Source organism: Saccostrea cucullata, unplaced genomic scaffold (genome assembly GCF_032062105.1).
Source record: "Saccostrea cucullata isolate Sc308-1 unplaced genomic scaffold, CSIRO_AGI_Scuc_v1 ctg9201, whole genome shotgun sequence".
NCBI lineage: Eukaryota > Metazoa > Mollusca > Bivalvia > Ostreida > Ostreidae > Saccostrea > Saccostrea cuccullata.
Window position 1 is genome coordinate 196 of NW_026924960.1, and position 24,926 is coordinate 25,121.

Here is a 24,926-nt window from a genome sequence, read left to right on the forward strand (position 1 = left end):
TTTCAATCATAATTTTTTATTATTTGTCTTGTGCTTTGTTTATTTAAGAAACTTTTAGGCATATATCTTATGAATATCTCAATTTATGGATCATTTATTAGAAAAATATCATTATCATTATTTAATAATTATTATAATTTAGATCAATAGAATGATTATTTAATATATGTATGCCAAAAGAGTGATTTCCGTATATGTTCAATAGATTCCACTCAAATAAATTTAAAAATTTTAAAAAAAAAAAAAATAAAGCTGAATTCATAGTCCTTTTTGTATAAAGGGAATATACATATAATAGTTTATTAAACTTATTTTATTCAAAAATTTAAATTAAATACAGTTCAGAAATGTTGATCTGTAATCATACTTGACAGTTGTCCAGTTCTTTGTATCTGATAAAAGTTTAGAATAAATATGAGCTTTCACTTTTATTACAGATAATTTTAGCTCACCTAATCATCAGGTCATTATTTTTCTTCTACTAGTAAACTGTCAGTACTAACACATATCAATATTACACTGCCAAACATAATAGCAAATGTATAATGTTGATTGCATGTCTTGAGCTCTCTTTTATATACAAGGTTCTTTGTATTTTTAAATCTTCATCAGTAATTTTTGTCAAGGGATTTTTGATGAAAAAAGATAAACAAAGGTTATCTGTATTTACTTGGATTTCTGTATAATGATATTTTGATCAATGGATATAGTAAGGGACCATTTAAATAAACTAATATAAAATCTCGTTATCTGGAAATTGAATAGGACAGATTAAACTTTGAGATACATGTGTCAGGGAATTCAAGATAGCATGATTAAAAAATAAAAACATATATTAAAGACAAAATGTTGTGAACCTCCAAATTGCTTTTAGTACATATTGTTTTTGTGTTGGAGATAATGATACATGTATTGTATCTTTATTTTTAATTTTTTTTATTTCCTGAAATTTTAACAGTACCAGAATTTGCATTATATTATTTGACATAAAAGACCTTATACCAGGAAAATGTGAAGTTTTTAATATTACTGCAAAGAACTATATGCGGTATATTGCATATATTTGCCCCCACAAAAGTTAAATTTTGAAAACTTCCAGAAATGTGCTGAATTCAATAAATTGTATGAGAAATATAAATTAACAGAAAATATTGTAGTGTCAAAGCAGCATATTCACAATTTCTGTTTTTATGACGTCACAAACTAGTCCGATTTTATATCCTTTTTCAAAGAGGACAAAATTGACAAAATTTCAACTATTTCAGCTTTAAAATTTATAGAGCGCAAGTTTGTTCAGGAACAATATTGACATATTTCATTGATATTATCATTCTACACATTATATCAAAATATTGATTCTGAACACACATGCGCTCGGTGACTTTTACTCAAAATATCGACAAAATATGTACATTTTTCTGTAAAATTCATAAAAAACTTAAATTTACGTCATGTTTGTGATGTCATTACGTACATATGGCGTCATTACCTGTGAAAATATTCAGTGCTTTGAAGTCAGCATATACTCCCCTTTTCAAGAACTTAATTAAATATATCTCCATCAAAGTTTGATTTGGGGGGCAAATATTAGTTATTACCGAATAAAGTTCTTTTCAGTATCTATCAGATTCTAAAAAAAATAGTTTTAGTACTTATGAACTAAAGCTTAGCAAAAATGTTGCCATGAACTGTTTGATTTTAATAGAACACATGTTGGAATATGAATTATTAAACTGTAGGACAAGATATACGTAATACAATCTCTTATTAGCTCACCTGAGCCGAAGGCTCAAGTGAGCTTTTCTGATCACATTTTGTCCGGCGTCCGTCTGTCTGTCTGTCCGTCTGTCTGTCCGTCTGTCTGTCTGTCCGTCTGTCTGTAAACATTTCACATTTTCGACTTCTTCTCAAGAACCCCTGGGCCAATTTCAACTAAACTTGCCACAAAGCATCCTTGGGTGAAGGGGATTCAAGTTTGTTCAAATGAAGGGCCACGCCCTCATTCAAGGGGAGATAATTGGGAATAAATAAAAATTTGGTGGTATGCTTTAAAAAACTTCTTCTTAAGAACCACTGTGCCAGGAAAGATGAAACTTATGGGGAAACATCCTCAGGTAGTGTAGATTCAAGTTTGTTCAAATCATGACCCCCGGGGAGGGCGGGGCCACAATGGCCGACCAAAATTTTACATAGAAATATATAGGAAAATTCTTTAAAAATCTTCTTCTCAAGAATGACAAAGCCATAATTCATATATTTATATGAAAACATCCTAGGTAGTGTAGATTCAAGTTTATTCAAATCATACCCTCAGGGGTAGGGTGGGGCCAAAATGGCCACAAAAGTTTTACATAGAAATATATAGGAAAATTTTTAAAAATCTTTTTTCTCAAGAATGACAAAGCCATAATTGATCATATTTATATGGAAGCATCCTCAGGTAGTGTCAATTTTAAGTTTGTTCAAATCATGACCCCCGGGGGTAGGGCGGGGCCAAATGGCCGACCAAAGTTTTACATAGAAATATATAGGAAAATCCTTTAAAAATCTTCTTCTCAAGAATGACAAAGCAATAATTCATCCTATTTATATGAAAACATCCTCAGGTAGTGTAGATTCAAGTTTATTCAAATCATGACCCTCAGGGGGAGGGTGGGGCCAAAATGGCCGACCAAAGTTTTACATAGAAATATATAGGAAAATTCTTTAAAAATCTTCTTCAAGAATGACAGAGCCATAATTGATCATATTTATATGGAAGCATCCTCAGGTATTGTCGATTCAAATTTGTTCAAATCATGACCCCCGGGGGTAGGGCGGGGCCACAATGGCCGACCAAAGTTTTACATAGAAATATATAGGAAAATTCTTTAAAAATCTTCTTCTCAAGAATGAAAAAGCCATAATTCATCATATTTATATGGAAGTATCCTCAGGTAGTTTAGATTCAAAGTTTGTTCAAATCATGACCCCTGGGGGTAGGGCGGGGCCACAATGGCCGACCAAAGTTTTACATAGAAATATATAGGAAAATTCTTTAAAAATCTTCTTCTCAAGAATAGCCTAGCCATGATTGATCATATTTACATGGAAGTATCCTCAGGTATTTAGATTCAAGTTTGTTCAAATCATGACCCCGGGGGGTAGGGCGGGGCCACAATGGCCGTCCAAAGTTTTACATAGAAAGATATAGGAAAATTCTTTAAAAATATTTTTCTCAAGAACAGCCAAGCCATGATTGATCATCTTTATAGGGAAGCATCCTCAGGTAGTGTAGATTCAAGTTTGTTCAAATCATGACCCCGGGGGTAGGGTGGGGCCACAATGGCCGACCAAAGGTGCTCAGGTGAGCGATGTGGCCCATGGGCCTCTTGTTCACATTTGTCTTTCTTCTGAGATTTATTGTTCATACATTTAACTTTGTTCCGATTCGTTACACATTGTAGGGAGGTCACCCACTCATGTTCAGCATAGTAAGTTCTTCTTCCACTGTTTCTTCCCTCCATCTTCCCTGCAAATGTAGCTTTCTCTAAATGTTTCAAGTCCCAGTAGGGTTTTGTTGTTTTGAGAAAACCCCAGTATGTTCCTGGTTTAGAGGAGTTTAATGTTTGTACATTTCTTGTGATTTGGAACCATTGTCTGGAAACAGAAAAATGTTTAGTATTATGTGTAACAACTGGATTATAGGAAGAGATTAAATCAAAATTAACATGTTTCTTTCATACTTTAGGAATACCTAATGTCAAATTTGTCAATTTTTAGTACAATAAAAAGAAAACATACATGTAATTATAGGCATTAGATTTATTTCATTTACTGAAAAGTTTTATGAAAATGGGTACATTGACTTCTTTGCTTGCAAAGTTTTGGACAGTTTTTGATGTAAAATTTCTTATATCAGATAGAAGTTAGTGTCTCTAGGTATTCATGAATGTAAATTACTTTACTGAATGATTTTAAATCACACAACATAATATTTATGATGCTTATATACTAAACAACTTCAGGAATACAATGTACAACATAAAACCTTCTCCAAGCAAATTATTTGCAAAATAATAATTTTTTATTGAGCATGAGGTTCATGCTTTTGAATGCATGTCATTAAATCATCTTTTCCAGCACATTGTTTTCCAAGTTTTACATTTAATATCCAATTGATTTGTTTTCATTTGCAATGATTGATATAAAATTTACATCCATATTTACACATTCTCGTACAGTTTCTCATGTTTACACTTTGCATTAAAACATTAGCTTCATAAGCTTGCCATATTCATCACTCATGCTTTCTTCTCTTTTGTTAATACATTAATTTTATGACAAATTACTTTAAAACTTTGTCTGTCTGTCTGTAAACTGATTTCACAGGTTGTTTCTTAGATGGAGGTCTTGTGAAAAGCATGCTGAACTTAACTTCATTCAGACTTTTTTTTTGTTTTGAATGGAATGCAACCTCTCATATATACATGTATTCCTTCAGTATATGTTTTAATTGTACACATTGACTTACAGTGTTTAATTGTAAATATACGTGACCTTACAGGGCAGGTTCGAGCTCTATGTAATTACAATGGCACTCCCAGCCCTGGGGCGGGCCGCCCAGCCTTAAGCTTTCAGAAAGATGATGTGATAAAACTACTGAACAATGACGCTCAGTGGTGGAAAGTAAGTATTTCATTTACAGCGGAGAGATTGATAACTGTAAAACAAAGATCATCATGTTGATTTCAGAAACTAAATGGCTGAAGATACTTTCTTCTTAATTTAACAGAACATGGAGTAAGAACACTTTTATTGCTATATTTAAACTGTTCTAGAATCAGTATCATTGGTAACATCTTTTTACAATTTTTAGGGACTGCTGAACGGAGATGAGGGCTGGTTCCCTTCACAACTTGTGCAAGAGGAAAATAATCCAAGGGTAAGATGTCATGTTCTGTAATGATAAAACATCTGTCAATCTAATAACTCGGTGTCTGGAGTTGGAATTCATATTATGATGCTGTATTACTTTTTTTATAACAAAGTAAACCAAATACTTTGCTGACTTTGTTTTTGAAACAGAAGAATAAAGCATATGATGGTAATGCAGTTTGGTAGGTTCTTTTCAAATAGAAATTTTTGAGAAAGCATGAAGCTTAAGCAGTATTACCCACACCCCCCATTTCAGCATGTGAATTATTTGTATAAATCAACATTTTACAGACATAACTTTACACCTATCCAACAACCAACTGTTCCCCTGTTATTCTCTGTGAGAATCCAATAAAAGACTCACAGAATGAGTTTTAAGTACCCCCAGTTTTGTTCTGGATGACAGTGATTTGTGTGTGTTGGCCACCAAGCTGTGATTTATTGAATTGCTGCTGAGATTTCATTTGAATGTCGACTGCAGGTCGAGCTTGTATATGTTGATTGGCTTGTTATATAGGAATGTAATCTACATGTTTGTAACCAGCTTTTTATTGTCATCAGATCCGCAGAAAACCCTCGTATTTGGATGTGAAAATGAAGAATGGAACGCCCAGTATTGTATCCCCACCCCGCCCCCACTCCCCCGCTAACAATGTTCCCTATGTTAATGTGGATAACGACGGAATGTCCAGTCAGCTCAATGTCTATAAATGGTATGTCAGCCATTCTATGTTGTGATGAACCAGGGAAGTTTCATATTTAAGTATGATTATACAGGAATCAAAGTTATCCATTACGTCGATTGTCATTACAAATAAAAGTAATCTTTTTTAAAGTAAATTTCTGTAAAATAACATTGAAATAGTAAGTTTATATGTATTATTATATTTAGGTTTGTGGGTCCAATGGACAGAGACACTGCCAATCGCAGACTTGGCAACATGCCAAACGGGACGTTCTTAATTCGAGTCAGTGAGAACCCAGGCAGGAGAGGGGAGCTCTCTCTCAGTATTCGGTAAACACAGTTTAAATTATCAGATACATCTGCCTGTATTTACTGAAAGGTTTCAGACTGTAACCTTTAAATTGTATTTTATGTATGAAACACACAATTCCACCAGATCCATCTGGTTTCTACTTGGGTAATTGAAATGTCAAAATGTGTTATAAAATACTTCTAAATATTACAATTTTTTAGGATTTCCGGAGAAATATTAAAAATGATACTTTAATTCTTTTTTAAAAAAAATTTTTAATAGCATTTTTTGATAATTTTTTGTTCATAATGAATCAACACACATAATAAAGAAATCAATCTACCAATTAATGAAATGCAATGGAAACCCCAGTTGGGCCCCCTTTAAAATGGTGTGAATAACTGCAGTGCAAAGGCTAGCATCATTGAGTGTACCAAAAGGGGGGGGGGGGGCAATTTTATACCTTTAGATATTTTTTGTTTTTATAAATTTTGAAAAAAAATGTTTCTAGAGAAGGAGATGATAGATGGTAATGTTGTATTTGTACATAAGAATTACTGTATGAAGTTTATTTGTTTTAGATATGCAGAAACATTTTTTCAATTGTATTGTTTGTCTTGCTATATAGCAAAGTGGATGTTAATTATTAATTTTAAGAATTAGTTTATATCCATATTTTTAGCTCACCTGAGCCGAAGGCTCAAGTGAGCTTTTCTGATCACATTTTGTCCGTCGTCCGTCCGTCTGTCCGTCCGTCCGACCGTCTGTCCGTCTGTCTGTCCGTCTGTAAACTTTTCACATTTTCGACTTCCTCTCAAGAACCACTGGGCCAATTTTGACCAAACTTGGTACAAAGCATCCTTGGGTGAAGAGGAATTTAAATTGTTAAAATGAAGGGACATATCCCCTCGCAAGGGGAGATAATCAAGAAAAGACAAAAATAGGGTTGGGTCATTAAAAAATCTTCTTCTCAAGAACCACTGGGCCAGTAAAGCTGAAACTTATGTGGAAGCATCCTGGTATAGTGTAGATTCTAAATTGTTCACATCATGACCCCCGGGGGAAGGGCAGGGCCACAATGGGGGATCAAAGTTTTATATAGAACTAGGAGACTTATTGTTCACAGAACAATAAGAGGTCTTTCCACCTTTTGAATTTCAATTTCATTTTATATTTATCTATCTAAAATTAAATTTCATAAAAAAGAAACCAGGAATGGCTTAAAAGAAGAAAAAAATGAAAATGAATTTTTTTTTTAGGTTACCTTGACCTTTGACCTTCAAGTCATATTCAAGGTCAAAGGTCAAGGGTCACATTGTAATTAACCCCATGTCTCTATGACATATAGTTTTAAAGTTATAAGGTTTAATAGTAAGCACAAAAGCATTTAAGGGCAGTAACTCATTCAAGAAATCACTAGATCCTTTTTCACTTGAACATAAAAGTTTTGCCTAAAGTCCCATAAGACATTAGAGAAGGTTTCATGTCTTTGCAGTTTATGGTTTTGAAGCAATAGCAATAAAAATGTTTTTCGCACAAGGGATAATAACTTTTAATATGGTCAATCTAAAGGGACAAGAATGAAATCTTTGACACAGTTTTAAGAGTACATATTAATGATGCATAGACATTAAGCATATGTTGAAAGACAAAAGAGATATAAAAAGAGCTAAATTTCTCAGTTTTAGAATGACCTTGACCTTTGACCTTTACATGAATTTTAAGCTCAAAGCTCAATGAATCTTATGCAGTTAGTCTCATGTCTCTACACCTTCTCATTTTGAAAATTTTTAATTATTTATAAAATTCAAAGACTTTCAGGGGCAATAACTCATTAAAGAAGTCATCGAAGACTTTCGCAATGAATAGATTCCAGAATCCTCTCAATTAGTCGAAGACTTTAGTGAAGGTTTCATATTTGTACGGTTTACGGTTTCGAAGTAGTAGCGAAAACAAGGTTTTCCGCACAAAGAGCGATAACTTTTAATAGCGTCAATCTTACGGAATACGAATTGAATCTTTAAAATAGTTTTAAGAGTACATATTAATGATGCTAAGACAGTTTGTATAAGTTAAGAATCAAAAAAGATATAAAAAGAGCTTAATTTCTCAATTTTGGAATGACCTTGACGTTTGACCTTTACATGAATTTTAAGCTCGAAGCTCAATGAATCTTATGCAGTTGGTCTCATGTCTCTATCACTTCTCGTTTTGAAAATTTTTAATTATTTCTAAAATTCAAAAAGTTTCAGGGGCAATAACTCATTGAAGGGGTCACCGAATACTTTCGCAATGAATAGATTCCAGAGTCCTCTTAATTAGTCAAAGACTTTAGTGAAGGTTTCATATGTCTACGGTTTACGGTTTCGAAGGAGTAGCGATAACCAGCATATCTTGCGAAAGGGGCAATAACTTCGAAAGAGTTCATAGTTCAAATACGCAGGGTTTTTTGCAAATATCTCTTACAAAGTACAATCTTATAAACTATAAATCTTTTCAAAAGACCTTGAAACAAAAATTCGTCCGGCGGAAAAATAATAAAAATAACTAGGAGACTTATTGTTCACAGAACAATGAGAGGTCTTTCCAGCTTTTTAAGTGTTTCCGTGTCATTTGGGTTTAAAAAAAGAAGAAAAACGCAAAAAAAAAAAAAAAAAAAAAAAAAAAAAAAAAAATTAAAAAGTGCTGCCAGCAGGATTCGAACTGCGGACCCTCAGATTACAAGGCGAGCGCTCTATGCACTACCCTACAGGCTCCGATGAAATTGTTTTCCGTAAACTGACAGTGTTGAAAAAAGAAGAAATGAAAACACGTGGATTTAAATAAAAATAGAGACGCGTGCAGTTTTAAATAGTACAGAAACACGTGTATTTATTTGTTTGTGATGGAACATAGAGAGGAATAATGAATAGTTCTGAGAAAAACGATTGGTGGATAATGAAAATGGAGATTTCCTATAAAAAAAATCATTTGAGTTTGTTTATAGTTTGAATAAATTGAGTTAATCATACAGAGCTTATGATACATTCGAACTTCCGTGTCGGCACTGTGTTTACAATTTGTGAAAATATAGGCGCGTTTGTTTTAACAGATATAGTGAACTCATAGGTTAGATTAAATAATCATCTCAATTTGGATTGAATTAATAGTTATGAGCATAAATTAAACTTGAAACATGCATTTCATGAAGAAAACGGTGTCACCGAGAGCGTGGAAATTTATTTGATAGGAAAAATCGCTATTTTCAAGATTGATCCGATTAATATTAAATCTAAATAAAATTGAAATAAATTCCACATTTTAAAGAAAGTAAGGATACTTGGTATTAAGATGTCGTATTAGAGCAGGAGAATCGAGTGCTATTAACAAAAACTTGAGAAATTGCCAAATCAAACTTTAATTAATTTTTATGCTCATCAGCACTTAAATTTCAGACAGAAAAAAAAATTTAGTTTTCGCCGATATTAAATAGAATTTCATAATACTTAAGAGACTTAGCGTTAAACTCTCAGGACACTTTCTTTGAGGTGTCTTCTAGATTTTAATCTGAATTTCATGTCGATCTGTGATCTCCTTTAAGATGTACAAAATTTATCTACGTCGCTATTGATTTTTCATTTTTTTTGAGAAAGGATGGGGGGGGGGGGGGGATATAAGCATTTGTTTAAGAGAGAGTTGTAAATACCTCCAAGACCTTTAGCTTGATTGTAACCTTTGGGTCAATGGGGTCAAAGGTCAAGGTCATTTATCAAGGTCAAAGGTCAAGGTCGTCTAAAAAAAAAACAACAACAACACACTTACAAACTTGAGTTTTACACGTGAAGCTGAATCTAGGTAAAGGCAATGAATATATCTTTTTAACTTTTGGGAAATGGTCAAGGTCAAAGGTCAAAGGTCAAGGTCAAATATCAAGGTCAAAGATCAAGGCCATTTTAACAAAAACCCGTAAATAAGCAGTTTTGATACTTCCCAATGATCTTGACCTTTGACCTTGACCTAATCTTCAAGGTCAAAGGTCAAAAGATCTCATGCAGTTGGGCCCATGTCTTTACGACTTGTCGTTAAGAAGTTTTTAGTTCTTCGTAAACATCATAAACTTGCAGGGGCAATAACTACTTAAAACGGTTTACGAATTCTTTCGCACTAATAGAATGAGAAGTGTACTAAATTAGTCGCAGACATTGTTGAAGGTTTTGTACCTCTACGGTTTACGGTTTCGGAGGAGTAGCGATAACAAGGGTTTACACTGAAAGGGGCACTAACTTTTAGAGGGTTCAGTCTTAGGGGACAAGCATGGAATCTCTGAAATGGTTTTAAGAGTACATACTAAAAATACAAAGATGTTTAGAATTTGGTTAAGAACAAAAGAGATATAAAAAATGCTTAATTTTACATATTTTGAATGACCTTGACCTTTGACCTTGACCTAGATTTTAAGGTCAAAGGTCAAGAAATCTTTTGCAGTTGGTCCCATGTCTCTACGCCTTGTCGTTTAAGAAAAGATCTTGATATTCGTAAACGTTGCAAACATTCAGGGGCAATAATTCAATATAGGAGTTTACGAATCCTTTCGCAATGTTTGATTGGAGAGTCTACTAAATCAGTCGTAAACATTAGTAAAGGTCTGGAATCTCTGCGGTTTATGGTTTCGGAGGAGTAGCGATAACAAGCTTTTATTAGGTCACCTGAGTAAACTCAGGTGACCTATTGCTGTCTGTTTTTGTCCGTCGTCGTCCGTCGTACGTCGTTCGTCGTACGTCGTTCGTCGTCAATCGGTCGTACACTTTTGAACATTTTCAGCTTCTTCTCTGCAACCACTGAACCAATTTCAACCAAATTTGCTACAAAGCATCTCTGGGTGAAGGGGAACAACAATTGTGAATTTCATGATCCATGCCCCCCTCGGGCCTGGGGAGTGGGGCCAAAACCACTAAAATTAATGCAATCTTCAAAAATCTTCTTCTTTACTCCTGGACATCAAGCAGTCAAACTGTTTGCATGATTGTAGTCAGCATTGAGTCCTTTACCAAAATTGTGAAATTCATGGCCCTGGGGTCAGGGGTTCTTGTACTAGGCGGGGCTAAATAAGTATATAGTGAAAATGCATTATTTCTTTGAAAATCTTCTTCTCTGCTCCTGGGTATTAAATAAACTAACTAAGTACATAGTTATGATGAGCAAGAGTGCCTCTACCAAAATTGTGAATTTTATGGCCCCAGGGTCAGGGGTTCTGGTGTCAGGGTGGGGCTCTATTGATTATATAGAGGAAATACATGAATTCTTTGAAAATCTTCTTCTTTACTCCTGGGTATTAAATAAACTAACTAAGTATATAGTTATGATGAGCAAGAGTGCCTCTACCAAAATTGTGAATTTTATGGTCCCAGGGTCAGGGGTTCTGGTGTTAGGGCGGGGCTCTATTGATTATGTAGTGAAAATACATGAATTCTTTGAAAATCTTCTTCTCTGCTCGTAGATTTTATATAATTTAACTAAGTACATAGTTATGATGAGCAAGAGTGCCTCTACCAAAATTGTGAATTTTATGGCCCCAGGGTCAGGGGTTCTGGTTTTAGGGCGGGGCTCTATTGATTATATAGTGAAAATACATGAATTCTTTGAAAATCTTCTTCTCTGCTCCTAGGTTTTATATAAACTATCTAAGTACATAGTTATGATGAACAAGAGTGCCACTACCAAAATTGTGAATTTTATGGCCCCAGGGTCAGGGGTTCTGGTTTTAGGGTGGGGCTCTATTGATTATATAGAGGAAATACATGAATTTTTGAAAATCTTCTTCTTTACTCCTTGTTATTAAATAAACTAACTAAGTGCATAGTTATGATGAACAAGAGTGCCTCTGCCAAAATTTTGAATTTTATGGCCCCAGGGTCAGGGATTCTGGTGTTAGGGCAGGGCTGTATTGATTATACATGTATAGTGAAAAAACATTAAATCTTTGAATATTTTCATCTTTGCTCCTAGGTTTTAAGCAGATGAATTACCTATATAGTTATGAGCAATCCCTAATCTTCAAGAATTGTAAATTTCAAGGCCCCAGGGTCAGTTGTACCATAGTGGGGGGGGGGGGCTGTACTTATGTACTGAAAATGAATGATTGTTTGAAATGTGCTCCTTGGTATTAATCAAATATTTTTGAAAAGCAAGTATGCCTTTCCAAAAATAGTGCAATGTGTGGATCTAGGCCTAAGAGTCAAGGGTTCATGTGTGGTAGCGGCACTACTCATTATTGCTGAATATTACTGATTTGCTGAAATGCATTTTTTGTTCCCCTACCCTGCCTATATGGGTATTAAGTAACCAAACTAAGGAACTGCTAAGTGTATAGTTATGATGACCAAATTGTTAATGCTATAGCATCTGGCTTAAAACATGGATCAAATTCAATCACTGGAAAGTTGTTGAATAATGCTCAGGTGACCTATAAGGCCCAGGGGCCTCTTGTTGCGAGAGGGGTCGTAACTCCGACAGGGGTCAAAGCTCATATACGCAGGGTCAACTGCTAAAATCTTTTATGGAGTACATTCTTGTCGACTACAAATCTTTTCGATAAATCTTGAAACTCAAAATCACACAGCGGACACATAATAAAAAAGAAAAAAAAAAACAGAAGGAAATCAATAGGTCTTTCCAGAGAAAGCTGAAAAGACCTAATAAACAGAAAATATCAATAGGTCTTTCCAGAAAGGTGGAAAGACCTAAATATATATAGGAAAAATCTTTGAAAATCTTCTTCTCAAGAACCACTGGGGCAGAAAAGCTGAAACTAATGTGGAAGCATCCTGGTATAGTGTAGATTCTAAATTGTTCAAATCATGACCCCCGGGGGAAGGGGGCGGGGCCACAATAGGATATCAAAGTTTTACGTAGAAAGATAGGAAAAAATCTTTGAAAATCTTCTTCTCAAGAACCACTGGGCCAGAAAAGCTGAAACTTATATGGAAGCATCCTGGTATAATGTAGATTCTAAATTGTTCAAATAATGACCCCTGGAAGAAGGGCCGGGCCACAATGGGGAATCAAAGTTTTATATAGAAAGATATAGGAAAAATCTTTGAAAATCTTCTTCTCAAGAACCACTGGGCCAGAAAAAGTAAAGCTTATGTGGAAGCATTCTGGGGTAGTGTAAATTCTAAATTGTAGGAATAATGACCTCTGGGAAAGGGTGGGGCCATTATAGGGAATCAAAGTTTTACATAGAAATATATAGGAAAAATCTTTGAAAATCTTCTTCTTAGGAACCACTGGACCAAAAAAGCTGAAACTTATGTGGAAGCATCCTGGTATAGTGTAGATTCTAAATTGTTCAAATCATGACCCCTGGGGGAAGGGCGGGGCCACAGTAGGGTATCAAAGTTTTACATAGAAAGATATAGGAAAAATCTTTGCAAATCTTCTTCTCATATGTGCCCATGGAAGGATCATGGGGTAGTGTAGATTTCAAAATGTTTAAATTATGATCAGTGGGGTAGGGTGGGGATGCATTATGTATAACAAGGGGGAAATCTGGTAAAGAACAGAATGGTCAAAGCTTCTCAGGTGAGCGATGTGGCCCATGGGCCTCTTGTTTTTCTGAATTAATTACATGTATTTTGCATTCCTTTAGTGCAAATTAATGCATTATTTATTTTATGTTTGTTCCATTATATGTATTTTAGAATTAATTGTAGATGTTTATTAATATTTATTTTTTAAAACCCCACCCACCCCCATTCCATTTGATAAACTGCATCGTAGTCCAACACTGCTGAGCAAAAACTTTTTTTTTTTTATTTAATAAAAATTTGGGTCACCATTCTAGCTATTTTATTATTATTTTTCCGTTTACATTGTAAGCTACTTTATTGAGCCTACCACACTATATACAACTTATTAACTGAGCTGGAAGTATACAGGTAGAAAGTTATTCCCCCTTTTCCGTGAATCGACACGACTTTCTACGAATTTCTCTACCATGTCGACTGCTATTCTGTTGGTTACTGCGATTTTATTTCTCTCCAGATTACGGTACCTTACCCTTTAGTTCAGTAGTTAGGTTTTATCTGTTGCTTTCGCGGAGACGGAAGTTGCATGTAGATTTCCCTGATTTTTTTATCGATTCCCTGATATTTTTTGAAGGGCAGTTTTGCTACAGATTCTGACCTGGTCCGTACTTTTAAGTTCTGTGCTTCAAACTTTCCATTATCATCGCACTCAGAGTTGTTGTGCTGCAGACTTTCCATATTACCGATAAACACTTCATCTATATATGGTTGTAAAATTTTTGCATGATTTTCAGGTACTGCAAATCAGACAAAAACGTTTATTATTTAAAACATTTAAATTTCCTATTATCCAATTATCCAAATAATTGTTCCAGCAGTTTTAATTGTTTCTATGTGAATTTTTTTCCATACAAAACCATGCAAATCCTCTACTACTGCAATAAAATGAAAAGTCATCCAATAAAACTTACCAAACGAAAAAAAAGAAAAAAAGGGGGAGTTTTAAATTTAAAAATATGGTGTCAGCTGCATGTTACGTCATTTTAAAATGGCAAAAATCAAAATTAGCAAAAGAGCCAATCCTTTATAATTATTTTCAGCAAAAAAAAACGTTGAGTACTACAAAACAAAGTTTTTTGGGGAAATATCTCAAAAGCAGAACGGTATATATAGTAAACATTGCATTACTCAGTCATGTTATATTACAGCTGGCTCTCTACTTAAATAGTGTCTAAATTTAAGCCATTGTTTTACTTACAGGAAGGCCTTATATGGTTTTTATGTCTTTATTTTTAAACATCTTTTGAGTTCACTATATATTACTACATTGTAACACAAAAACCAATATTGAAGTGTTTAGTATAAATGACGTTTTATCATCTAAAAGGGGATATAAAATCATAAAAGATGGCTAACTTGTACATGTTATTTTATTATGTATAAAATGCATTTGTGATTTGAACATTCAAATTTAATTAAATGCATTTGAAAAACCCGTGCTTTGTGATTAAATCAAAATTTATGACAGGACTTGCATTATATTTGTTACATAATATACAGCTTTTATGTTAATCCAAATCTTATATTTAAAATATAGGACTTGGTGTATTTGAATTTAATTTCCGTTTGAAATAAAAACCAACCATTAAATATACGTTTGTGAAAGTAATAGTTTTCATTTGAATGTTACATTATCATTTTAAAAAAAAGAGCCATATTCTGCTATATGAAAAATATATAATGTTCAGTAGGGAACCTATAATTTCATGGGGTTTTTTTCTATAAATTTGGCCTTTTTGCTAGCCTAAGTGTAAATTATTGGCAAAAATTTTCAAAAATGACTTTTTTTTCCCCTTTTTTTTTTAATTGAGAACAGAATAAACTAGTGTAATTGTAAGGGGAACCCGTTAAATGCCCCCAAACGTCCCCAACTTTATTTTGGTGGCTCATTCCCTCAAGCTTCATCAAATAAACTAAACTTATGCATTTTAAACTTAAAAGTTTTTCAAAATCCCAAGATATAGAAAATTTTTTCATTGCACGTGCGCACACTTCTAAAATTACCCTATCAGATCTACACATTACTTTTTTTTAAAGTACTTAAAATCAAGGCATTTAATAAAAAGTATTAAAATAGAAATCAAGTGCGTTGGTAATTATACGTATTGCACATGAACGCACGTGCATGATGACCATACCCCCTTTTAGGGGTCCATTAAAATCTATTTCTAAATTCCATCCTGTTTGGCTGAAAACCAAAGGGGGGGTATAGCCATTTAAAGTTTTAGCGAATCAATTGCAGTGCACATGCATGCGCGTGATTTCATAAAATTATTTTATTATATCGTAGGATATCTCAATGCATGACTATGTTTTAAATTTCAAAGTATTTCGTCAAAAAACGAATAAGATATTGAGATTTTTGTTTCAGCCAATCAGAGCAAAGACACGTGCATGCGCGTAAGTTCATGTTTTTTGACCATGTGCCTTGCCCAAAATACTAAATATTCAAATTTTTGATTTCAACACATTTAAAAAAAAAAGAAAAGTTACGGCTATATCTTTATATTGGTCATTTTACATTTTCACGTGCGCGCTCTTGCAAGCACGTGCGCGCAAAATGACCTTGATTCCGAAAATTAAATAACAGTCCTTACCCTAAAAAGGTTTAACCTACATCGGATGAACAGTTTACAAGATCATTCGCGGACAAATAAGTACCCAGGAAGAAGAAAAATAACTAGATGCGTTTTTGTTGCTGGTGCAAACAAGCGGTTTCCGACCATTTCTCTTTTGAAGCTATGTTTTTCAAAATTTGAATACATTTTTTTCTTTTTTTTTATTCTTTTAAAGAGTTTCTCAACACAATCTATTGTTCCAGGTATTTCACAAAATATCTCCAAATATAGTTTTTAAAAAATCGGCAAAATCTTCCAAAATTTAAAAAAGAGTAAAAGTAATTTGCAAATGAAAAAATACAAAAACAAGAAAAAATTTGGGGAACCCCCCAGGGGATTCAAACCCCCAACAGTAAGACAAAGTTTGGTTGGTCATATCTTTGCAAAAACGCACCATAAAAAAAATGAAAAAAAAAGATATTTTTGAAACGCTCTATAAACCTTAAAACTGAAAAAAAAAATATTAAAAAAAAAAAGTTAAAAAATGGACTTTTTAATTATTCCGTTTGGCCCGGAAGTAGAAACGAAAAAAATAAGGACGTTCGGCACATCTACATGTGATGGTCTTTCATGTCCATGATTTAAAGTCTTTCTTTGGCCGTTTTGAGAAAAGTGTGTACAAAAATCCATTTAAAAAATAAAAATTTTCCCCAAAAAATCGGGGGGAAAAAAATTTTAAAAAAGGGAAAAAACACGTCTGGAATTTTAAACCTTAGCATTTTTCCCTTTAAAAATCTTTGAAACCGACAGTCACAGCTGAGATATCGCCATAGAAATGAAAAAAAGAATAATAAAAAAACAAACATCTGTTGAAACGAGAGGCTTCCGTCCATTCAAAAAAAAATCCGATAATCACTAAAAAGTGATTCAAAATTTTGGTCGCAAAGAGGATTGAACCCATGTCGCCTTTTTTTTTTTATCCCCAACGCGCAAACCATAAAGTTTTGGGGAGATTAAATATACTTGTGTGTATACTTTTGCAACATAACCTGTCTAAGAATTTAAAAGGGGGGCACTTTTAAAAATTTGGGCCCCAAACGCCACGAGAAAATATTGCACATTTTCATACATTTTATTTGCTAAAAACTCACTCTGCAGAACGAAAGGTTTTCTACAGGTCCACCCCCCCATCAGGGGATACCTTACCTGCACATTGGCACCATGTGTTTTACCCGCGCAGCCATTTTTTAAAAAATGAAATGAATATTTTTTAGGTTTAAAAAATTTTAACCTACGCTTGAAAAGTTCTCAGACATTCAAAATATTTAATTTCTTCTTTATCAAATCAAGAAATGATTATACGTTAAATCAGCAAATAGGGGCCTTTACTTATGCCATGAATATCACAGAAAAAGATTCAAAATTTTGGTGCAAAGAGGATTAACCAGTCCCCTTTTTTTTTTATCCCCACGCAAAAACCATTAGGTTTTTGGGAGACTCTCTAAAATACTTTGTGTATATTTTTCAACAGACCCGCTAAGAATCAAAAAAGGGGGACTTTTAAAATTTTGGGCCCCAAACCCAGGAGTAAATATTCGCGCTTTTTCTTTGAATTATCTTTAAATTTGGTGTGATACCAAGAAAAAAAAAAAAACGTCTTATGCCTTTATTTTATTTACGAAAAATTTTTGTACACATTACATATAATCTAGCCATTAATTAAGTGGGAAAACGGAAATTAAGTTTTAAAATTTGACACTGAATTGCAACGTATACTACGTAAAAACCAAGTAGTTTTGTTTACATTTCATGCATTGTATGTCAGAATGGTTTAATCAAACGCTCATGCTCCAAAAACCCCAATTGCGAAATGGCGGAATTGACAAAACAGCCGCCATGGGGGCCCGTTTCATTTTAAAAATTTTAATATCTAAATTCAGATAAGCCAATTTTCAAACAACTTAGATATAATAATTAATTTGAAGATGAATATTTTGATAATAATGATAACAAAGAATTGATCATTAGAGAGTTAAATAAAAGACTTTTGGCCCCCTAGCCCCAATTTTAAGGGTCACCCCTTTTTTTTTTTATATCAAATGAAAGGTCTTGCGATATTAAATTTTGTCTTCAATATGTTTTAACAAATTATAAACAGGAGTGAAGATATAAAAAAATGCGTAAAATTTTTGTGAGATATTTCTGAGACATTTTTTGGGCCCCTACCGAACTTCGGTGCCTTTTGCGCTAAAAAATTTTGGAGACCCAATTACAACTCACCAAACCTTCCTCTTTTTTCCCCTAAAACTCAACCAATTTTAAGTCTTTCGGAGGATTTCCCGGGAAAGCCGAACCTCTGAAAATGAGAAATCGTCCATATCTCACGACCGGAAGGGGAAAATAAAAAAAGGAAAAAAAACCTATCAAGATCAATTGAATATCTTTCAGATCTGAAAGTTTGGTAGAAATCGGACGAGCCATCCTAAAATGCTTTCACAAAATCGGTTGGAAGAATAATAATAACTAGATGAGAAATCGTTGCGAGCAACGAGAGGTCTTCCGTAATTCCGGAAAGAAAAAAGGGAAAAACGAGCTGAAAAAGAAAAAAAAAATTACCAAAAAGGGGGGGGAAAAAAGTCGCCAGATGAAATTCCAAGCACTAAAATAACGCTATCGGGACCTCACTTAAATCTACTTGTAGTGCTTTCTCAACATTATGAAAAACGGGTCACATTCAAAATTTAGCGCCAAAGCCACGAGTTAATCTTTGCCCCTTTCTTTTGGAAAGTTCTATTAAAAGGTGATAGCTTCAATAAATTAAAAAAAAGTTCTTTTAGCCTAAGATTCGAGGTTTAGAGAGTATATTTAACACATTTTACAAAATTAATTGTATATATGCATGTAACACTAAAATAATTTTTTTCAATTTCCCTTTTTCCCCAAAATGAATTATCCCATTAGTTAATCGAAAAAGGTTGAAACGTTTCGCCGAAAAACATGGCTCGCCCTACGACGGCAAGGAACAGATATCATTTAGCAAAAACTTGAATCAGGTCTTTGAAGAAAATGCTCAAATGAACTCCATGAGGGATATTTTAAAAAAAGTTTTCTTTTTTGTAAAAATTAGTTTAAATGAAAAAGTGTGCATAGGAAAAACCGAGTGGTTGAGAATAACGACAATATTAATTGATTTTCTTTTTTGAGAAAGTATTACTTATAAGTATGATTTAAATCTGTTTTTCTGTAATGCACAAAAGATATTAGGTATCGAATTTCATTTGTACATTTGCTTTTCTTTTTTTAATTTTTAAAAACCCGCCAAAACCAATTATAGAAGACGTTAGTTTGACACAGAACTGCAATAAAACACGAACAATCCAAGTATTCCTTTACATTCCATTTTTATGTTACTTTTGTTCAAGAAAAGCAGGGGACTATAAACCACTATTGCGAAAAGTCGGCACAAAAGGCCATTTTGGACCCGCTTCGATTTTTGAATGCAATATCTAATTTTTGATTTATCAATATTCAAACAAAATTTAAAATTTTAAGCATAAAAAGGAGGATTTTATTAAGATACCAAAAAAAATGAAAAAACGAAAAACAAAAAAATTGGAAAAACGATTTTTTTAAATTTGCATCTGTAACGCCGGAAGTATGAGAGACAAAAGGAACTGCAAAAAAAAATCATATCTATCATCTCCAAAAGTTCCATTTAATCCTTAGCCATTTTCGATATAAGTGCGCGACAAAATCGCATTTGAAAATCAGGAAATTGTCCATAACTTGGCATCAAACGAAATTTTTCCCAAAATTTTTTTTCGGATGTAAAAATTCATATAATGACACATATTTTTTAAATTTTATAGAACCCCAGTAGTTTTTAGAAATCGCGTGCACAAAATTTTTGTCAAAAAAAAAGAAAAAGAACAAAGCTCGTTGCAAACCAGTGGCTTCCCGTCCCGGGTTTTTACCGGAAGGCCGGAAGTGACATCAAAAAAGAAAGCAATGTGAATGTCGTCTCCAGTGACTATATATTTTAATTTTGCATCAAAAACCTTCAAAATTAGCTATTTTTGGCTACTTCCGGTTTACCCAAAAAGACGCTGACGGACGAAAAATTAATTTTTATGCTCCCAAGACATATGTTATCCAAAAACTTGTCAAAAGGCAAAAATACGCGTTTTCCGATACTTCCGGTTTGCCGGAAGTGACGAGCCGGGCGTATTTTGACACTAAATAAAACTTACATTTTAAACAACTTTGTTTTTACTATTACAAATTCTCAATACTTTTTAGATATAAGGAAAAAATTTTGCCCTTTTAGGCCCCCCATTTTAGGGGCCAGCCCCTTTTTCAATATATCATTTGAAAGATCTTGGAATTCTACACTTCTCTTGTTGTAAGTTTTTAAAAAAATGTTTCCAGGTAAAAAGATTGTAGAAAAGGTGTTCAAAAATTTGAAATTCGCGATACGACTATTTTTGGGCCATGCGAGCGCCGACGTACGTCACTTCCGATAACAATGAAAAAGTTATCATTCTTAGACTTTGGTCTATCATACCTAAAGTTTCATGTTTTACAAGCATTATTGAAAAGGGGAAAAAACAACCCTTCAAAAAACATTAAATCACAATATCTCCAAACCGGAAATGATCATCAAATCAAAAAAAAGCATGAGGTTCAATAAGCAAAAGTCCTGAAAATTTCATGGAAATCCATCGAGCCGTTTTCGAGAAATCGCGTGACAAAAACAAAAAAAAAAAGAAAAAAAAATAAAAATAAAAAAAAACCAAAATAAAAAAAGGCTTCCGCTGAAGACGGAAGACCTTAAAAGAAACAGTACATCACTATAAGGTTTCCGTAAGACGGGAAACCTTAATAATAATAATAATAGGGAAAAAAAACCCAACAAAACAAGAAGGTCTTCCGTTGGAACGGAAACCTTAACTAGACAAAACCGTTGCAAAGCAACGAGAGGTTTTCCCTTGTTTGACCGGAAGTAGCTTTTATTTTTAACAAAAATGAGAATTAACACACAAAAAAGTTTAATCCTCAAAGCAATTAAATAATGAAAAATAAGCTATTTTTTTTACTTCCGGTTTACCGGAAGTAACGAAGACGCACGTAAAATTAATTATTAAGCTCCCCCAGTCATATGTTACCCCAAAACTTGTCAAAAAAAATACGCGTTTTTCACTACTTCCGGTTTGGCCGGAAGTGACGACACTGGACTATTTTTAGACTCCAATAAATTAAATTAACATTTTGAAAACTTTGCTTTTGACATTAAAAAATTTAATACTTTTTGAGATATGAAGGAAAAAATTTAGGCCCCCCCAGGCCCTTAAATTTAGGGGTCAGCCCTTTTTTTATAAATCATCTCAAATCTTAAAAATTTACATTCTTTTGTTTACGCTTTAACAAAATATTTCTAGGTAAATAGTTGTTGTTAAAAAAGTGTCAAAATTTTTTCAAATTCGTGATAAACTTTTTTTTTGGCCAAAAAGTTTCCGAACACGGGAATTTCAGTGAATATAAAATACTTTCCCCAAATCAATTATTGCTCTATTATCACTAAAATCTCAAGTTTCTACCCCAAGCCGTTTTCGAAAAAACTCGGGACAAACTAACCCTCTAAAAATTCACTAAAATGCAAAAAATCTCCAAACCGGAAGTGACGTCATCAAAATAAGAAAATATATGTTAGATTTTTTTATTTTCCATCAGCCCTGAAAGTTTCATAAAAATCAAAGAACCCGTTTCCGAGAACTCGGGGCCACAAAATCTGTAAGAAAAAAAAAAAAACCTGGGGGAAAAAAACCCTAAAAACAAAAGGTCTTCCTTTGGGAAAAAAGGAAGCCCTTTAATAGGAAACCGACGGAAAACAATAAGGTCTTCCAAGGAATTCGGAAGACCTTAATAATAAAAGGAGAAAAAACAATATGTTCCCCAACTTTTTTTGGGGGAACATAATAAATCTTTAAAAATCTAGTTTTGTAAAACTGTTTGAATGCATATTTTTAAAACTCTTTGTTTTTAAGCCCTTTACCAACAACTCTGGGCGGGCCCAAAGGAAAACCAAATTAGCCTTATACATGTGCATGTATGTGAAAGGTTTCTTTTTTTTTTAAATTTTAAATTTAAAGGTAAGTCACTCCTAATTTTGCTATATCAAGATTTTTTGAAATATATTTTGGATAAAATCATAAAGTGTAAAAAAATCGCAAAGAAAATAGGGGGTCAAATGTGCATCCTACTGATCTACGGGACATTTAAGTTGACCTTTTTGCACTTAAATTTCATCTCTTTGGTTAATTACTTTAACCCTTATTTTTATTTGATTAGATGTAAGCATGGCAATAAATTTAATCTAATTTTTTGACAAAAAGTTTAATAATATTTATCATTAAACAAATCCTTTCAAATTAATGCGCATAAATTATTGTGCCACCTTTTTGCACTAAAAAATAACACATTTGGGGGATTAAAAAACTTAAAAGGAAAAAAAAATTTTCTTATATCAAACTTTTTACGACTTGAGTGCTAAAAAGTTACAAGTATCGAACAGTTTAAAAAATTAAAAAAAAGGGGGGTCCCGTGATATTAAATTTTTAAATATTCGTAAAAAATGTGATTTTCAGGGAAAAAAGGGTAAAATTTTACCTTGACTTCTTTAATATATTTTCATTTTTTAAAAAATTTGGGTTTAAAGGGGAAAGGGGTAAAACTTAGTCTAAAAAAATAAATTAAGACCTATATTAAATTTTTAGCAAAATTTAAACGGAAAAAAATTTCCCAGAAAAAATATGTGAGTCTAAATTTCCATTACATTAAATTTTATAAAAAAACCCCCAAATTTTCAGAATTTTCTGCTAAATATCCTTCCACCAAAAAAAAGTCCCCCATAAAAAAATTTCCTTGAGATTTTTAGCAGTTTTTTTATTGAATGTTACAAAATTTACATTGTTGAATTTAAAAAAGTTATAAAAATTGAATTTTAAAAAGTAGTTTTGAAGTAAAAACTTCTGCGCGAACTTTTTTAAAAAACTTACGAGTGACTTACCTTAAGGATATCTACTTTGAAAATTGGAGTTATTGAAAAAAAATCATTCAGTCCTTACCACCCAAAGTTTTAGTTCCATTTTAGACCATAGTTTTCTCAGTTTAAAAAAATCACGATATTGGCATAACTAGCAAAACATCTTTTTATTATCGTATATGTCATAATGCTTGGTTTTTTTTTCTTAAAAGTCTTTTGAAGTAGAATATGTCGTGTGATATCATCATGAAACTTGAAGTGCATGATCATGAAATGTTACTTTTTGCTATGACAAGAAAAGACATTTGATAAAGCAAAGAAAAACTAAACTGTTTTCCCCACATGTCTATGATTTTTTCGGACAACCCAAAATATATGTCATAATGCTTGGGTTTTTCTTTCTTTAAAATCATTTGAAGTAGAGTATGTCGTGTGATATATAAAACTTTCGCCTAAATAAGCTTAACTTGTGAGATGTATATTGTGTCATTTCCAGGAAAAGGCCACTTGTTGTAAACAATACTACATTAGTAGGACCCCGCGCATACCGGAATGTTTGCCACGCATTCCGACGAAGGAAAAAAATAATCAGATATGGTTTAAAACTCAGTTTCATTTCATTCGTCTCTGACATCGCATACAATCATGAATGAAAGTGAGTTGACAACAATTGTGACCTACAATGGTTCTAAGGTTGGAAGCCTTGAGGACTGGAATAGCCAGATAGCCTCCGAGCGTTTACTGAACACGGTCATCCTGTGCTTCTACTTGATCATCGGAGTGTTAGGAAATCTACTTGTTATTCTTGTTTACAAAGCTCGCTCGCACATGCAGACGGACAACCGCTACTTTATTTTGTTTCTTGCTGAGCTGGACCTAGGTGCAGTGATTGCAGGAGTAGCTTATTCTCTGTTCCTCAATTTTTATTTTGTTCTCCCAAAAGATGGAGCGGTGTGCAAGGTGTTTTCTTTTCTTCTACAGACAGGCGGAGTGACTTCAGGGATTGTTCTGTTGTACATCTCAATCCAGCGATACAAACTGGTGTGTCGGCCGACAAGAAGACAAATCACGGCACGGCACAGAAAAATCATGTTGGCGGTCAGCCTCGCCGTCGGAGCGGGCCTGTCTGCTCCTATATCGGCATTTTACGACGTCAGCGAAGTATATAATGCAGAAAGAAATGTGACGGGATTCGAGTGTAGCATTGTAAAACCAACACCTCTTCACAGTGTCATGTTTTCGATTTATAGTGGTGTCTTATTTTTGGCGACGATTGGCATACTGATCACTATGACAGTTTTGTATACTTTTATTTTGAAATCCATGAAGAAAAGAAGTGCCACATTCAAAGAACGCGAAAGCCGTCGAAAACAGCTACGAGAAATGGCAGATGCCAACACGGGGGACTTTTCCAGCGAGGATCTGTTAAACAGTTCATCACAAGGCCAAACAAGTTTCAATGGACTAGAAGCAAGGAATTCCCAATTTGTCCTGGTCGATTTGGTTAAAGAGAAGCATCACGATCTTCTATGATTATCGATAAAGACGATGGCGCAAAATATCGGGATTCGATCTGTAAGCGAGACTCTCGTATCGATAGTCCATCAAAACAGCTCACGAAACGAGGACGGAAAGCTAGCTATCAAGCTGTGAAGAACCATTTTTCCACAAATCGATATTCTTATATTTTTATATCGATATCATTCTTTTTTGCGATATCGTACATACCAACTGTGATCGTCTCAGCAATAGAATCGCGATCACGATACTTTTGGATTAACCAATCATACTCTGCACTGCAAATTTTCCTGATTTTGCGCCGGATGTATATTTTTAACCACATTGTTAACCCTATAATTTTTGGCAT

The 24,926-nt window shown here is 33.6% G+C and overlaps 2 protein-coding genes across 2 annotated transcripts; both read left to right on the forward strand.

Annotated features, from left to right (window-relative positions):
- Positions 1-3,446: 3,446 nt before the first annotated feature.
- Positions 3,447-6,031, forward strand: LOC134267731 (guanine nucleotide exchange factor VAV2-like; the record flags this gene model as incomplete). Its single annotated transcript, XM_062749945.1, has 5 exons — positions 3,447-3,473; positions 4,547-4,668; positions 4,859-4,924; positions 5,479-5,630; positions 5,810-6,031. Coding segments are annotated over 5 exons (494 nt in total), but the record flags the coding sequence as incomplete, so codon positions are not given.
- A 17,611-nt stretch (positions 6,032-23,642) lies between these two features.
- Positions 23,643-24,727, forward strand: LOC134267732 (cholecystokinin receptor type A-like). The gene has a single exon (XM_062749946.1). It carries the CDS (start codon positions 23,705-23,707, stop codon positions 24,590-24,592), a length of 888 nt encoding a protein of 295 aa, XP_062605930.1. The 5' UTR covers positions 23,643-23,704; the 3' UTR covers positions 24,593-24,727.
- The last annotated feature ends 199 nt before the right edge of the window (positions 24,728-24,926 follow it).